The 17,658-nt window shown below is 45.5% G+C and overlaps 2 protein-coding genes across 2 annotated transcripts in view; both read left to right on the top strand.

Annotated features, from left to right (window-relative positions):
* The first annotated feature begins 2,665 nt into the window (after nucleotides 1–2,665).
* Nucleotides 2,666–11,617, top strand: LOC138366851 (uncharacterized). Its single transcript, XM_069328138.1, has 3 exons — nucleotides 2,666–2,845; nucleotides 7,679–9,035; nucleotides 9,174–11,617. The coding sequence occupies exons 1-3, from the start codon at nucleotides 2,666–2,668 to the stop codon at nucleotides 11,615–11,617; spliced, it is 3,981 nt and encodes a 1,326-aa protein (XP_069184239.1).
* A 3,979-nt stretch (nucleotides 11,618–15,596) lies between these two features.
* The window catches only part of LOC123752608 (uncharacterized), a 5,512-nt gene continuing 3,450 nt past the window's right edge, over nucleotides 15,597–17,658 (top strand). The window contains exon 1 of the mRNA XM_045734647.2: nucleotides 15,597–15,687. Coding sequence (XP_045590603.2) covers nucleotides 15,597–15,687 — 91 coding nt within the window. The remainder of the gene's footprint in view (nucleotides 15,688–17,658) is intronic.

The following is a 17,658-nucleotide window of genomic DNA, read 5'->3' as shown; positions in this document are numbered from 1 at the left end:
AGCTATTACGGAGCTGCTTCCTGGGTGTGTGTGTGTGTGTGTGTGTGTGTGTGTGTGTGTGTGTGTGTGTGTGTGTGTGTGTGTGTGTGTGTGTGTGTGTGTGTGTGTGTGTGTGTGTGTGTGTGAAAAATAGTTAATAGTCAATAACAGTTGCTTGACAGTTGAGAGGCGGGCCGAAAGAGCAGAGCTCAACCCCGCAAGCTCAAATAGGTAAGTACGTACACACACACACACACACACACACACACACACACACACACACGCACACACACACACACACACACACACACACACACACACACACACACACACACACACACACACACACACACACACACCTTCCAAGTGCCATGTATTGAGACAATGTGCTCCCTGGGAATATGTGTAAGAGGGAAGGGAGAGAGATACAGGTGACAGGTGTGTCATGGACAATTTTAAATATACTTATAATTAACCAATAACTTGTTATTTTAATTTTACTAGAGTTATTCTTGTTATGGTACCTCTCATCTATCGCCCCCCCCCATCCCTCTCCTCCAAAAAATAGACAATTTCCTGAGAAGCGGCCATTAGAGGAGCCACTACAGCTTAATAGGTGTATAATGTAGATCTAATGAGAAGACTTGGCTAATGACCTGGATATTATTACAATGTTTAGGAATTCATCATAAACCCTTGTTATTGACGTTATTGTTTTATTAATACTATGACTGATGACATTATTACTCTGATTAATAACGACTATATGAGTTAACATTCCTACTATCTATTTACCTCACTACCGTAGTACCTGATCCACCTGTTCCCTCTCCTCTCGCCTAGGCCTTATCCACTTCTCTTATCTACTCCATTTACCCTCCCTTCACTTCCCTCCTCTTCCTTCCCCTCTTATTCCTTCTCACAAATTTTCAATCCATCCTCTCACCTTCTCTCCCTTATCCTTCCTGCTCCCTCTCTCCTAACCTACCTTCCCTAACTTTCCCTCCTCCTTCCCTACATAACAAAGGTTAACCTGTAATCTGCCAACCAACCACTGATGTCAAAACTATTAAAAGGTGAACATATGCAGGAATAACAAATCAAATGTATTTATTAGAGAAGAAGCAAATATTCTTCAAAATAAGAAACTTATTTCTTAAACCACAATCTTAAGATAAAAACATTTTAAGATAAAAACATTTATATATTCACAATGAATATATTCATTCATTATATACATTCATATAAGATCACAATCTTAAGATTAAAACATATATATCTATATATTACTGTATTACTACATTAATTAATACCCCTGACTAAGGTTCGTTTAATTACTTATGTTAATCTTCATGCATCTGTAAAGACCATTTTCACGAAATTGAATAAGCAATGTTCTGAATAATTTAAGATATATTCTTCCTGAGGCCAATATGAAGAGCATTACTAACCAGTTTCGCTGGATACTCATAATTAATAATAGTGGTGAACTATTAACTAATGTTTTGGGCCTTAAAGTTTGTTCCACGTTAGAAATGGCAGTCCCCGTGGCGCAGTGGTAAGACACTCGCCTGGCGTTCCGCGAGCGCTTTGGCCTGGGTTCGTATCCTGGCCGGGGAGGATTGACCAGGCGCCAGTCCTTAACTGTAGCCTCTGTTCACCCAGCAGGGAATGGGTACCTGGTTGTTAAACGATTTGGTGGGTCGTATTCCGGGGAATATTTGGATTAAGGACCTGCCCGAAACGCTACGCGTCCTGGTGGCTGTACACGAATGTAAAAGAACTCTTGTATATATATAAATAAAAACAATGAATAAATACAATAAATAAATAGAGGCGATTTGAAGCATTATCGTCACGCGAGGAAATGTTGATTGACGTTTGTTGGACCATCTCTCTAGGAAAAGGGACTCATTTAGGTGCAGTATCAGGTGTCGTACCTACGAGGTGGTGTCGTAGTTACAAGAAAGCATCGTACGTATAAGGTGTCGTACTTAGAAGAAGGTCTCGTACCTTAAGTGGTGTCACACCATCAGGACTTAAAGATGGAAAATTGTGCCTCACGTGATGAATAGAACTCTATGATCAGGTGACGACAATTAGGCAAGAAAGATAGGGGTGGGCAGACCGCATATTTTTGGATTACCAGAAAGTCTTTGACACAGTACCACACAGGATACTAGTGCACAAGCTGGAGATGCAGGCATTAATAAAAGAGAAGGAACTCCATTGAATAAGGGAGTACCTAAGCAACAGAAGACAGCGAGTCACTGTGAGGGGTGAGGTCTCGGAGTGGCGAGGCGTCACCAGTGGAGTCCTCCAGGGATCAGTCCTTGGACCTATACTGTTTCTGATATATGAAAATGATCCCCCAGAGAGAATAGAATCGTTCCTCTCATTGTTTGCTGATGATGCCAAAATTATGAGGAGGATTAAGACCGCGGAAGATAGCAAGAGGTTACAAAATGACTTATATTAACTGAAGGAATGTTCCAACATATGGCTACTAAAATTTGACTGAAGTAAATGTGAAGTAATAAAACTAGTTGAAAGGAACAGGAGGCCAGACACAAGGTATCGAATGGGAGACGAAGTTCTTCGCAAAACGGACAGAGAGAAAGATCTAGAGAGATAGACAGTCAGGCGCAGGGATTCACAGTGAGAGGGTGGGTTACTTGGAGTAACAATGGAAGGTGTAGTGAAGGAACTGATGAATCTATGTGGTGCTCTGCGGACAGATTTGGATTCCCTGCGGGAGGAGCTACGACAGCTGAAACAACGTCAAGAAGAAACAAAGGAGGAGACCGCTATTAGAAAGTCTTCGCCTTGGAATGTCGCAAAGGAAAGGGGTTTTAAAAAGACTCTGGCAAGGCCGCCTACCCATGTCCTAAACACTTCCAACTCATTACCCGTGCTGGAAAACGAGTGCTGTAGGGAGCCAGCAGTTCCCTCAAGCTGCTCACAAAGTAAAGGAAGTAGCTAAGAAAATTTTGGTTGTGGGAGATTCCCAAGTGAGGTATTTGGATAGAGCTTTTTGTGCCAGAGATAGGGGGGAACACGTTAAGGGTTTGTTGTCCGGGAACAGGCATTGGTGATATTGTAAACAACATGAATTATATTATGGCTGGAAATGGGAACAAACCCATTATTTGCATCAGTGCCAATGGAAATGATGTAGGACGAGTTAGGAGTGAGGCACTGATACAGAGGTTTAAGACAACCATAGAATTAGTTAGGAGCAAGGGAGGAATCCCAATCATATGTGGCATTCTTACAAGAAAGAGAGTTGAAAATGAATGGTTGTCGAGGGCACTTGGCGTCAATTGCCGACTGGACAAATATTGCAAATCAAATGCAATATCATTCATTGATAACTGGGAACACTTCTATGAAAGGAATAACATGAATGCTCGGGATGGGGTGCATTTATCTAGGGCTGGGGTTGTTGCTGTTGCCAACTCGTTGGAACCTGTGGTTGGAGGGGTTTGTTTGGGTTTACACTGTTAGTAGACAGTGGCAGGGAATTAATATGGAGAAAGGAGGCAATCAAAGAATGTGTTGGTGGGGGAAAAACTTGCAAAATGAACTGGGAAAGAGAAGGGCCTCAAAATAGCAATACACTTAAGGTATATAACACAAACAGTAGGAGTCTTAGAAACAAAATAAACGATTTAAGTGCTCTTGTCTGCACAGAAACAATAGATATTATTGCACTTACCGAGGTTATCTTGAGGTTATCTTGAGATGATTTCGGGGCTTTAGTGTCCCCGCGGCCCGGTCCTCGACCAGGCCTCCACCCCCAGGAAGCAGCCCGTGACAGCTACCCAGGTACCTAATTTACTGCTAGGTAACAGGGGCATAGGGTGAAAGAAACTCTGCCCATTGTTTCTCGCCGGCGCCTGGGATCGAACCCAGGACCACAGGATTACAAGGCCAGCGTTCTGTCCGCTCGGCCGACCGGCTCTACCGAAACATGGATGAATGTAGAAAACAGAGAACTATTAGCTGAATATCAAATAAAAGGATTTAAACTATTTCACACAAATAGATATCTTAGACGAGAAGGGGGGAGTAGCCATATATGTTAGGGAAAATTTGACATGTAGTCTCAAAGAGGGAATCAAAACTGACCCACACACAGAAACTATTTGACTAGAATTAAACGAAAAAGCTAAAAATCTTATAATAGGAGGTATATACAGGCCACCAAACTTAGAATGGAAGCAAAGCATTTATTGGATGAAATATCTAGAGCATCTTGGTCTAACAGTATTTGTGTCATGGTTGACTTTAATTTTAGTAGAATAAACTGGCTTAACAGAACAGGGAATTATGAAGCAGAAGATTTTCTAGAATTAATTGACAATTACTTCGTTAAGCAACACATTAAGGAACCAATGCTTGAAAATAATATTTTAGACTTAGTGTTAACTAAGAAAGAAACGCAAATTGTCATTAAAAGGGAAACTGTCATTAGAACAGGGTAGATAAGGAAAGATTATTTACCACCAGTGGTACTCGCACAATGGGAAACAGGTGAAAACTGAATACCCAAATGAGCCACAGAGACATTAGAAAGAACATTGTCAGTGTCATAGTTAACAAATGTAAGCATTAGTCAGTGATATGGTGGAGGCTGACTCCATTCTCAGTATAAAACGTAGATATATCCGAGTCCAATAAGCTCAGAAACCTGTACACAGTCACTGACAGTTGAGAGGCGGAACCAAAGAGTTGAAACTCAACGTCCAGCCCAACCACTTGGTCTGGACGGTAGAGCGAAGGTCTCGCTTCACGCAGGTCTGCGTTCAATCCCCGACCGTCCAAGTGGTTGGACACCATTCCTACTTCTCCCGTCCCATCCCAAATCCTTATCCTAACCCCTTCCAAGTGCTATATGGTCGTAATGGCTTGGTGCTTTCCCCCTGATAATTCCTTCCTTCCACCCCTGCAAGCAAAACTAGGCGAGCACAACTAGGTGAGCACCAACTTGGTGCAGCACACTACAAACGTTTACAACAGTTCCTGATAAATCATAATATCATTTCCCCGTAACAAGGATAACTAATTAATTTAAATTTTGTTGATCAACAGATTCCCTCTTTCTCCAAGACTTTAGTCAATTAATTCTCTTCGGTGCTCTGACTGTTTTCAACATAAGTCAGGTTGTGAAAGGAACTTTCTCGCTAAGTCTCGGATACACACAACTTCGGTAGCCAGATTTCTCGCTCCAGCTCGCATATAATTACAGCTTGCATCAACCTCTTCTTCTTCAACATATTCATTTTACACACGAAGCTTTTTATTTATTATTTGCTCAAGCCTGACAGCTGAGTGTCCAGTGCTTCGGATTCGTAGTCCTGAGGTTCCCCGGCAGAGGCAAAAACAAACGGACAGAGTTTCTTTCACCCTGCAGGGTCTGTTCACCTAGCAGTAAACAGGTACCTGGGAGTTAGACAGCTGCTACGGGCTGGTTCCTGGGGATGTATAACAAACAGGAGGCCTGGTCGAGGACCGGGCCGCTAGGACGCTAAGCCCTGATATCATCTCAAGATAACCTCAAGATATGTAATATATTTTAATGCGCACAGTATATATTTCTGTACAATGAAATCCCAAGTTTTATATACATACTGTAGACCGAGAGGGATACCCCCTTTGCTGGGTATGAATACTCACTGAGTTTACTGAAGTGATGTAATTTGATTTTGGCTAAAATATAGGTCAGGTACATCCTGGTTGGTCAGTAAGCTATTTCAGTGGTTTAATAACCCTCTAGAGGTTGATAAGCCTTAATAATCCTCTAGAGGTTGATAAGCCTTAATAACCCTCTAGAGGTTGATAAGCCTTAATAACCCTCCAGGAAGTTGATAAGGCCTTAATAACCCTCTAGAGGTTGATAAGCCTTAATAACCCTCTAGAGGTTGATAAGCCTTAATAACCCTCTAGAGGTTGATAAGCCTTAATAACCCTCTAGAGGTTGATAAGCCTTAATAACCCTCTAGAGGTTGATAAGCCTTAATAACCCTCTAGAGGTTGATAAGCCTTAATAACCCTCTAGAGGTTGATAAGCCATAATAACCCTCTAGAGGTTGATAAGCCTTAATAACCCTCCAGGAAGTTGATAAGGCCTTAATAACCCTCTAGAGGTTGATAAGCCTTAATAACTCTCTAGAGGTTGATAAGCCTTAATAACCCTCTAGAGGTTGATAAGCCTTAATAACCCTCTAGAGGTTGATAGGTTCTTTAACCATCTATAGGTTGATAAGCCTTAATAACCCTCCAGAGGTTACACACAGAAATCACAATAGCGTTTTGCATTAAATGAACAAATCCACAAGGGCCGTGACGAGGATTCGAACCTCTGGGTCTGGGATGCTCTCGGACGTAGGTTCGAACCCTCGTCACGGCCCTTGTGAATTTGTTCCTCCAGAGGTTGATTTGGCTTTTAACCATCCAGAGGCGGATAGGCCTTAATAACTCTCCAGAGATCGATGGGCCTTAATAACCCTCCAGAGGTAGATATTCCTTAATAACCTTCCAGAGGCTGATAGGCCCTAACAACCCTCCAGAGGCTGATAGGCCTTAATAACCCTTCAGAGGTTGAGAGGTCTTAATAACCCTCCAGAGGCTGATAGGCCTTAATAACCCTCCAGAGGTTGAGAGGTCTTTATAACCCTCCGTAGTCCAAAAAAAAACTATCTAGGTCTAATGAAGAATCAAGCAAATAGTTCATTAACAGACATCATTCAACTTTAATCAATACAATTAATATAATCAATACACCAGAATATTACCAACATACCAGCCTCCATATGCTACGAATACTGTGAAAAAGTACCTAAAAGCAATACCATATATATATATATACAAACGTTGAAAAAATACAAAATCAACTAGTACCGAAAATTCCCCTTTTTGAGGCTGACGGAACTAGGGAATTTGCATATTAGAAAAACAGTTTCATAGCCCAAAGGGCACAATGTGTGTCAACTGTTTTACAATTTGTTGTGTACCCAGAGAGAAATGTAAATATATTGTAAACTAAGTCATTACGACTCGTACAAACGAGTCCATGCCCCCCCCTGGCACTCTGGGGTGCCAGGGGGCATGGACTCGTATAGGGAATGATCCATCAAGCATTTTCGCATCGCTTCCGAAACCTGTACATCTTTTTATCAATCAAGGCGGCATGGTTTACATTTATTAAACAGTTTTACGAGCTTCGAAGCTTCACAACCCAAGGTTGATATTGTTATAATCTCGTTGTGGTTCGGTGCTCAAAATTGTTTATTACATGTAAACAATACCGCCATGATTTAGTAAAGATGTACAGGTTTCGTCAGTGGTTGTGTTTGATGAGTTCTTATGAGGGCCGAAATTCACCAAGCATTTACGTAACCAATTGTAAACATTATTTTCGTACATAAAACGTATTGTTAGGACTAGACAACATGTGACATCACGAGGCAGCTCTCAAGCATTCCTGCAGGCAACTGTGAGCAGTGTCTGCAGGCAACCGTCATCAGTGTCTGCAGGCAACTGTGAGCAGTGTCTGCAGGCAACTGTGAGCAGTGTCTGCAGGCAACTGTGAGCAGTGTCTGCAGGCAACTGTGAGCAGTGTCTGCAGGCAACTGTGAGCAGTGTCTGCAGGAAACTGTGAGCAGTGTCTGCAGGCAACTGTGAGCAGTGTCTGCAGGCAACTGTGAGCAGTGTCTGCAGGCAACTGTCATCAGTGCCTGCAGGCAACTGTCATCAGTGTCTGCAGGCAACTGTCATCAGTGCCTGCGGGCAACTGTCATCAGTGCCTGCAGGCAACTGTCATCAGTGTCTGCAGGCAACTGTCATCAGTGCCTGCGGGCAACTGTCATCAGTGCCTGCAGGCAACTGTCATCAGTGTCTGCAGGCAACTGTCATCAGTGCCTGCAGGCAACTGTCATCAGTGTCTGCAGGCAACTGTCATCAGTGCCTGCAGGCAACTGTCATCAGTGCCTGCAGGCAACTGTCATCAGTGTCTGCAGGCAACTGTCATCAGTGCCTGCAGGCAACTGTCATCTGTGCCTGCAGGCAACTGTCATCAGTGCCTGCAGGCAACTGCCATCAGTGCCTGCAGGCAACTGTCATCAGTGCCTGCAGGCAACTGTCATCAGTGCAGGCAGGCAACTGTCATCTGTGCCTGCAGGCAACTGTCATCAGTGCCTGCAGGCAACTGTCATCAGTGCCTGCAGGCAACTGTCATCTGTGCCTGCAGGCAACTGTCATCAGTGCCTGCAGGCAACTGTCATCTGTGCCTGCAGGCAACTGTCATCTGTGCCTGCAGGCAACTGTCATCAGTGCCTGCAGGCAACTGCCATCAGTGCCTGCAGGCAACTGTCATCAGTGTCTGCAGGCAACTGTCATCAGTGCCTGCAGGCAACTGTCATCAGTGTCTGCAGGCAACTGTCATCAGTGCCTGCAGGCAACTGTCATCAGTGCCTGCGGGCAACTGTCATCAGAGCCTGCAGGCAACTGTCATCAGTGCCTGCAGGCAACTGTCATCAGTGCCTGCAGGCAACTGTCATCAGTGCCTGCAGGCAACTGTCATCAGTGCCTGCAGGCAACTGTCATCAGTGTCTGCAGGCAACTGTCATCAGTGCCTGCAGGCAACTGTCATCAGTGCCTGCAGGCAACTGTCATCAGTGCCTGCAGGCAACTGTCATCAGTGCCTGCAGGCAACTGTCATCAGTGCCTGCAGGCAACTGTCATCAGTGTCTGCAGGCAACTGTCATCAGTGCCTGCAGGCAACTGTCATCAGTGTCTGCAGGCAACTGTCATCAGTGCCTGCAGGCAACTGTCATCAGTGTCTGCAGGCAACTGTCATCAGTGCCTGCAGGCAACTGTCATCAGTGCCTGCAGGCAACTGTCATCAGTGCCTGCAGGCAACTGTCATCAGTGCCTGCAGGCAACTGCCATCAGTGTCTGCAGGCAACTGTCATCAGTGTCTGCAGGCAACTGTCATCAGTGCCTGCAGGCAACTGCCATCAGTGCCTGCAGGCAACTGTCATCAGTGTCTGCAGGCAACTGTCATCAGTGTCTGCAGGCAACTGCCATCAGTGTCTGCAGGCAACTGTCATCAGTGTCTGCAGGCAACTGTCATCAGTGCCTGCAGGCAACTGTGAGCAGTGTCTGCAGGCAACTGTGAGCAGTGTCTGCAGGCAACTGTGAGCAGTGTCTGCAGGCAACTGTGAGCAGTGTCTGCAGGCAACTGTCATCAGTGCCTGCGGGCAACTGTCATCAGTGCCTGCGGGCAACTGTCATCAGTGCCAGCAGGCAACTGCCATCAGTGCCTGCAGGCAACTGCCATCAGTGCCAGCAGGCAACTGTCATCAGTGCCAGCAGGCAACTGTCATCAGTGCCAGTAGGCAACTGCCATCAGTGCCTGCAGGCAACTGCCATCAGTGCCTGCAGGCAACTGTCATCAGTGCCTGCGGGCAACTGTCATCAGTGTCTGCAGGCAACTGTCATCAGTGCCTGCAGGCAACTGTCATCAGTGCCTGCGGGCAACTGTCATCAGTGCCTGCAGGCAACTGTCATCAGTGCCTGCAGGCAACTGTCATCAGTGCCAGCAGGCAACTGCCATGAGTGCCTGCAGGCAACTGCCATCAGTGCCTGCAGGCAACTGTCATCAGTTCCTGCGGGCAACTGTCATCAGTGTCTGCAGGCAACTGTCATCAGTGCCTGCAGGCAACTGTCATCAGTGCCTGCGGGCAACTGTCATCAGTGCCTGCAGACAACTGTCATCAGTGCCTGCAGGCAACTGTCATCAGTGCCTGCAGGCAACTGTCATCAGTGTCTGCGGGCAACTGTCATCAGTGCCTGCGGGCAACTGTCATCAGTGCCTGCAGGCAACTGTGATCAGTGTCTGCAGGCAACTGTCATCAGTGCCTGCAGGCAACTGTCATCAGTGTCTGCAGGCAACTGCCATCAGTGCCTGCAGGCAACTGTCATCAGTGCCTGCGGGCAACTGTCATCAGTGTCTGCAGGCAACTGTCATCAGTGCCTGCAGGCAACTGTCATCAGTGCCTGCGGGCAACTGTCATCAGTGCCTGCAGGCAACTGTCATCAGTGTCTGCAGGCAACTGTCATCAGTGCCTGCGGGCAACTGTCATCAGTGCCTGCAGGCAACTGTCATCAGTGTCTGCAGGCAACTGTCATCAGTGCCTGCAGGCAACTGTCATCAGTGTCTGCAGGCAACTGTCATCAGTGCCTGCAGGCAACTGTCATCAGTGTCTGCAGGCAACTGTCATCAGTGCCTGCAGGCAACTGTCATCAGTGTCTGCAGGCAACTGTCATCAGTGCCTGCAGGCAACTGTCATCAGTGCCTGCAGGCAACTGTCATCAGTGTCTGCAGGCAACTGTCATCAGTGCCTGCAGGCAACTGTCATCAGTGCCTGCAGGCAACTGTCATCAGTGCCTGCAGGCAACTGTCATCTGTGCCTGCAGGCAACTGTCATCAGTGCCTGCAGGCAACTGTCATCAGTGTCTGCAGGCAACTGTCATCAGTGCCTGCGGGCAACTGTCATCAGTGTCTGCAGGCAACTGTCATCAGTGCCTGCGGGCAACTGTGATCAGTGTCTGCAGGCAACTGTCATCAGTGCCTGCAGGCAACTGTCATCAGTGCCTGCAGGCAACTGTCATCAGTGCCTGCAGGCAACTGTCATCAGTGCCTGCAGGCAACTGTCATCAGTGCCTGCAGGCAACTGTCATCAGTGTCTGCAGGCAACTGTCATCAGTGCCTGCAGGCAACTGTCATCAGTGTCTGCAGGCAACTGTCATCAGTGTCTGCAGGCAACTGTCATCAGTGTCTGCAGGCAACTGTCATCAGTGTCTGCAGGCAACTGTCATCAGTGCCTGCAGGCAACTGTCATCTGTGCCTGCAGGCAACTGTCATCAGTGTCTGCAGGCAACTGTCATCAGTGCCTGCAGGCAACTGCCATCAGTGCCTGCAGGCAACTGTCATCAGTGTCTGCAGGCAACTGTCATCAGTGTCTGCAGGCAACTGCCATCAGTGTCTGCAGGCAACTGTCATCAGTGTCTGCAGGCAACTGTCATCAGTGCCTGCAGGCAACTGCCATCAGTGCCTGCAGGCAACTGTCATCTGTGCCTGCAGGCAACTGTCGTCATCAGTGCCTGCAGGCAACTGTCATCAGTGTCTGCAGGCAACTGTCATCAGTGCCTGCAGGCAACTGTCATCTGTGCCTGCAGGCAACTGTCATCAGTGCCTGCAGGCAACTGTCATCTGTGCCTGCAGGCAACTGTCATCAGTGTCTGCAGGCAACTGTCATCAGTGTCTGCAGGCAACTGTCATCAGTGTCTGCAGGCAACTGTCATCAGTGTCTGCAGGCAACTGTCATCAGTGTCTGCAGGCAACTGCCATCAGTGTCTGCAGGCAACTGTCATCAGTGTCTGCAGGCTACTGTCATCAGTGTCTGCAGGCAACTGTCATCAGTGCCTGCAGGCAACTGCCATCAGTGCCTGCAGGCAACTGTCATCAGTGTCTGCAGGCAACTGTCATCAGTGCCTGCAGGCAACTGCCATCAGTGCCTGCAGGCAACTGTCATCAGTGCCTGCAGGCAACTGCCATCAGTGCCTGCAGTAGGACAACACTGCTTGCTCCCAAGCACCAGTTGCTCACCAGATTTAATCAACTCAAAACCTAGTCCATGAGTCATCAATTACGCAACCATTTACGAAACCTGTACATCTTTCTTCAATAAGGGTGGCCTTGTTTACACCTATTAAACAATTTATAAGCTCCCTATGTCTGCTGAGACATTAATTATCCCTCATCACAAACAATTAAACTCTTCCTAATGATCGCTGGTAACAATGGGTAAATTTTATGTGAGCATTGTTGATCTTATTGTACAAGGTTGCTATGCTTCTGACCATTTTCTTAATCTCGGGATTAAGAAGAGTTATTATGGATCATTTTAGGGGGCTGGGTTGACGAAGATGTCCACGTTCGGGAGCCGGTCGGCCGAGCGGACAGCACGCTGGACTTGTGATCCTGTGGTCCTGGGTTCGATCCCAGGCGCCGGCGAGAAACAATGGGCAGAGTTTCTTTCACCCTATGCCCCTGTTACTTAGCAGTAAAATAGGTACCTGGGTGTTAGTCAGCTGTCACGGGCTGCTTCCTGGGGGTGGAGGCCTGGTCGAGGAACGGGCCGCGGAGACACTAAAAAAAGCCCCGAAATCATCTCAAGATAACCTCAAGAAGATAATCATAACAGGTGTCAAATATTCTCATGGTAAATAGTGAACACAGGACACACTTACATATAATCCGCAGAGCGCTATAACTTAGTGAGATTAAACAGCAGCTGCAACACATATTGGAGGAGCGGGGAGAGGGGCAGAGAAGGGGTTAGTGGGGGGGCGGGGGAGGGGGTAATGGGTGAAGAAGAGAAAGAGAGGAACGGGGAGAGAGTGGAAGGGAGGGAAGGGAAGGGGAGAGACGGGGTAGGGAAGGGGTTACACCTCCTTCAGCAGGAAGCACCAACACTCAACACAACACAAATAAACTCCCAAACTTGAGCCAAGTCTAAGAGGCAGATCAGCATACGAGAATGGCGGCCACGCCCTCCAGAAGGCCACGTATCCTCTCTACGTAGATCCATATTTTATCACATTACACCACTCCACTCAAGCCCCTGATATATATATATATATATATATATATATATATATATATATATATATATATATATATATATATATATATATATATATATATATATATATGTATGTATGTATGTTGTTGAATATGACCGAAAACGTAAGATTAATAATTGTAACACGAATTTTCTCAATATTTCTTATGTTTCTTTTCACTGTCGATGATAATTTAAAAAACAATTCTCCAAAATTCACTTTTATTTCTAGTCTGACGCCTGAACGCGTTTCGTTATAACTTATTACATTTTCAAAGACTTTAGTGTACACACACAACTGTAACCTGTAAACACGCAAAATACATCCATACTTATACTTGCATTTGGGTGAGGTGATATGGTACAAAAGTTCTGGGTGAGGTGATTGACATTTACACAAGATAGAACACGAACCAATGGGTATAAAAACATAAGAATGGAAGTAAATTGCAGAAGGCCTATTGGCCAATGATGCTTCTATATTGGTTCAGAGCCTTGAAGTGGATAGAATATAGTTGTGCATTAATTGGCTGTTGATTGCTGGTGTTGACTTTTTGATGTGTAGTGCCTCGCAGATGTCGAGCCTCCTGCTATCGCTGTATCTATCGATGATTTTTGTGTTGTTTGTTAAGATATCTCTGGTGATGGTCTGGTTGTGAGAAGAGATTATGTTCCTTGATGGAGCCCTGTTGTTTATGCATTGTTAATCGCCTGGAAAGAGACGTTGTCGTCTTGCCTATATACTTAGTTCTTTGGGGCTTACAGTCCCCAAGTGGGCATTTGAAGGCACATATATATATATATATATATATATATATATATATATATATATATATATATATATATATATATATATATATACTAAATAACAAAAACTGCAATCACACACAAAACATTAAACTTTGTAAAAATATTATTAACGTTTGATAATTTACAGTTTCTGAATATAAATACAATAATTCCAGTCATGAAATAACTACAATAATTAGCTTATTTAATTACTATAATTACTGACTAGAAAATATAACTATTGTAAAGAATCTAAATCCTTAGTATAGATCTATCTTGAGATGATGATTTTCGGGGCTTTAGTGTCCCGCGGCCCGGTCCTCGACCAGGCCTCCACCCCCAGGAAGCAGCCCGTGACAGCTGACTAACTCCCAGGTACCTATTTACTGCTAGGTAACAGGGGCATTTAGAGTGAAAGAAACTTTGCCCATTTGTTTCTGCCTCGTGCGGGAATCGAACCCGCGCCACAGAATTACGAGTCCTGCGCGCTATCCACCAGGCTACGAGGCCCCTGATCGGGTAAGTTTAAAACAAACAAATTTTTTTTCTCAAAATCAGTCTTAATTTTTTTAATTCAACACAGCTGTATAGATAAGCGTTTATGTAAACCACATATTTATATTATTAGTGGGTACTCTGGTACTCTCGTCAGTGGGGATCTCGCTATTGAGTACTCTTGGAAACTTGCTATTGAGTATTCTGAGAAACTCGATACTGAGTATCCTGTAAACTCGTAATTGAGTAGTGTGAGAATCTCGTTCTTGGGTACCCTGTAAACTCGTAACTGAGTACTTTGAGAATTAGTGAGTATTATTACTCACCATTAGTGAGTATTCTGGGAGTCTGGGTAGTGAGGCGGTGCCCAGGATTAAGATTCATGTATACAGGAGTTGAGAGTTGGAGCAATAAATGCTAAGGCTATGCTGATCTATGCTAAGTCTGTTTACTGTGGGTAACACCCAAGTTACTAAATCTTGAAGCCATTCATGCTAACTCTCGAGCTTCTTGAAGCACCTCCGCTGCCCACTATCGTTAGTACACACGCACGGTACGCACCACCAGTACTATCTGACAGTACCGATTGGATAAGATTCCATTGGTAATGCGCCAAGAAATCAGGGGAAGAAATGGGAAATAAATTTTCCCTGAAATCTTTCCTCTCAACAGCGCTTCATTGCAAGACATCAACAGAGAGCAACAACACCTGCTAACAGTAGCTTACTTCCTTTGATAAATCAGGACTCTAGTGAACATGATTTAGAATTGGTGATCTATTTTTTGCTGGCGATGTTCTTTAATGGGAAAATAGGGATGAACCTATTACTTAACACTGGTGTAGTTACAGGAAAGGGCAGGGGGAGGGGTCTGAAAGGCGCAGTTGGATCACAACTGAATGATCCGGGGGTTCGATTCCAACGGCACGTTTCCTTTCACCTGATACCAATGTTCACCTTGCAGTAAACGGATATTTAGGAATTAGTCGACTGCTGTGGGTTGCCTCCTGAGGAAGGTCGCCCTCAGGGGGACTTCAATTAGCCTTAACAAACCTCATGTCCCTGACAAGGGGAAAACACAAATGGTACAGGATTCGTCAATCATTATACGTATCCAATAACGAAACCTGTACATCTTACAACGATTATGGCGGCTGTCTGACTATATTTAACAGTTTAGGAGTTCGAAAGTTTGCAACCAAATATTATTATTGCAACCTGTCACCTGGCGAGGCTCGTTAACGCGGCGGCCGTCTGACAAGATCCATTCATCGATTTTAACCTATTATAAATAGGTTTATTCCCATATATAAATTAATATTATTACTGATTAAAGTTGTATGTATTGTTCAAGCTGTCCTGAGGCCAGACTCGTAGGGCTTCAAAGCTCATAAACTCTTTAATAAATATAAACTATGTCGTTATGATTGGAAAGATATACAGGTTTCGTATGCCAGCAGGTAAATGCTTGTTAAATCCCAGGTACAAACAGTGCGTGGGGTGAGGGACGGAGGGCCTGAGATGGGGTGGAGGTGCCGGGGGGGGGGGGCGGGGGCGGAGGTTTGTAGGAGGTACTTGGGAATTAGGCTTAAGCCGGTAGGCCTATGTTACCGTGGCTCCCGAAATTCTCCACAATGGCGACATGTCGCCTACTGTTACGACGGTGCTGGCCGACTGTGAACAGTGGCTAGCACAGTTATCAAATACAGTCCTTCCACTGTCGTTCCGTACAGGTATATTTATACAGTATGCTGTATTATATACAGTATGCAGTATGATGCTCAGCACGACTCAACCTGTCCTCTTAAAAATATCGTCGCTTTTGGCCGTTTGTCTGTATGGCCGATAGCGAACGTAATTTGAAAATGAAAAAAAAATTAACATATATTTGGGATTTTTTTTTTTTAACAATAGTAAGTTAAGGGTCCTCTGATAGGTTAGGTGGGCAGGAAATTCTCATAAAGTTTCAAAATGTTATGAAAAACGTTAATTGAAAGTTTCCTCTTCAAACCTTTCCGAGTAGGCCGGACGACTCAAACAGAAAACGGGACAGTACGTCACTTTTATGAGTCGATTTCATTTCAAATTACGTCTACTTTTGCCCATAGTGCGCATACGAGCCAAAAGTGACGTTATTTTTAAGAGGATGGGTTGCAGTATTAGCTAATCCCAAAACCTGTCTATCGGCTGTCTATATGAATCCACAAGCCTTGAAGTTGCTATTGCACCTGCCTGGCCTATTGCGCACCCCTTACGAAACCTGTACATCATTCCTCAATCATGGCAGCTTTGTTTACATTGTTACGGCCCTCTTGGGTCGCAACTTGGTTCTTTCTCTGATGTTGTTAGACGTAGAGTATCCGGCCCCAAGTTAGTAGTGGCTTTCAAGGGGTGTGTTCCGTAACGCAAGTAAATTAAAGGGGAAGGGATACGATTACACAAAATTAAATATATAATTATCACCATAAATAAATATAAATTATCACACGGGGGGGGTATAACACTATAATATACAATATGGTCTTCCTCTGAAGACGCGGAGTGTTCCACGGTGCTCAACGATGCTTAGCCCTTGGTCCTCTTGTGGCCTCACGATGAATCCTTCGATTCTCTCGAGTCTACCCTGGCCACAGGCCAGCCAAACCACAGTTCCACTGGGGGCACCGTCGTGGAGGCCGTCAACCACAAATTCAGCCTGTAGCTGGCTGGTTCCAATCAGTTCCGCTGGTTAGGCCACTCCACGACCGATACTAGGGTTGCGAGCCCTAGGCAGGAGCCTCGTGTGATTTCACAGATCACTCTCCTCACCACAACACCCCAGTGGCTAGTCTTCTCCACTAGTCAGCCCCGGGTACGACAATCCCTGGTTCTGCCACCTCACAGGCAGGCTAACACAACAGTGTTCATCCGGGGGGGGGTGACTCACAACTTCAGCGGCAAATGCGTGGAGGTTCTACGGCTGCCTTGGGTAGACTGCTCCAACGTCCATTACAGCAGTCCCAGGTCGACTCTGTAATCAGACACGTCATTAGTACTGATGACACTCTAGGGCACCTCACTCACAGGCTTAGACACAAACGCCCACCTATCCACTCCATAGATGGCGTTGCTGTCTAAGCGTCACCTCACCAGAGGTCAGCAGCGGCTATGTTATGAGCTGATCAGGACGGGAAACTAGCCCTTTTGGCCGGTATTTCCTGTCCTCACTAGATGGCGTCGTCCATTTGGAGGGGGTTTCGGGAGCTGACCCACAGATGGCGCGGTCATCACTGCTCCATGCTCGGACGCTGGGCTCGGGTCCGTAACATAAATTAACAAATTTATGAATTCCGAACCACTACGAAGTTCTTTATAACAATAATAACCTTAGGCTGTGAAGTTTCCAACCTCGTAAACTGTTTATAAGACGTAAACAAAGCCACCATGATTAAGAAAAGATGCACAGGTTTCGGAATCCTTGACTGGCCCTCAAGGTATTTCCGCACCGGCCGAGACCAGCACGACGTGACGCCTAACACCGTTCCTCATAGATCGCTGTTAATCCAGGGGATTTTTTAGCGATCAATGCTAGGCCGTCCAATCAGAGAGTGAATGGGAGATTACCGACAGAAAATCCAGCAAATCCCGGGATATTGGAGACGTCTTCAGTCAGCCAATTATTTGTGTTTACGGGATACGTTTAGCAGAATTAGATGAGGGAAAAA

Source organism: Procambarus clarkii, chromosome 20, assembly GCF_040958095.1.
Source record: "Procambarus clarkii isolate CNS0578487 chromosome 20, FALCON_Pclarkii_2.0, whole genome shotgun sequence".
Lineage (NCBI taxonomy): Eukaryota > Metazoa > Arthropoda > Malacostraca > Decapoda > Cambaridae > Procambarus > Procambarus clarkii.
Note: the sequence above shows the minus strand (reverse complement) of the source record. Positions and strands in the feature narration are given on the sequence as shown.

Excerpts from the sequence above, each read along its gene's own strand:
- LOC138366851 (XM_069328138.1), top strand. The coding sequence starts at position 2,666 with ATGGAAGGTGTAGTGAAGGAACTGATGAATCTATGTGGTGCTCTGCGG. Across the intron at positions 2,846-7,678 it reads GGGGTTTTAAAAAGACTCTG|GCAACTGTGAGCAGTGTCTG; the intron begins GCAAGGCCGCCT and ends CAGTGTCTGCAG. Across the intron at positions 9,036-9,173 it reads ACTGTCATCAGTGTCTGCAG|GCAACTGTGAGCAGTGTCTG; the intron begins GCAACTGTCATC and ends CAGTGTCTGCAG.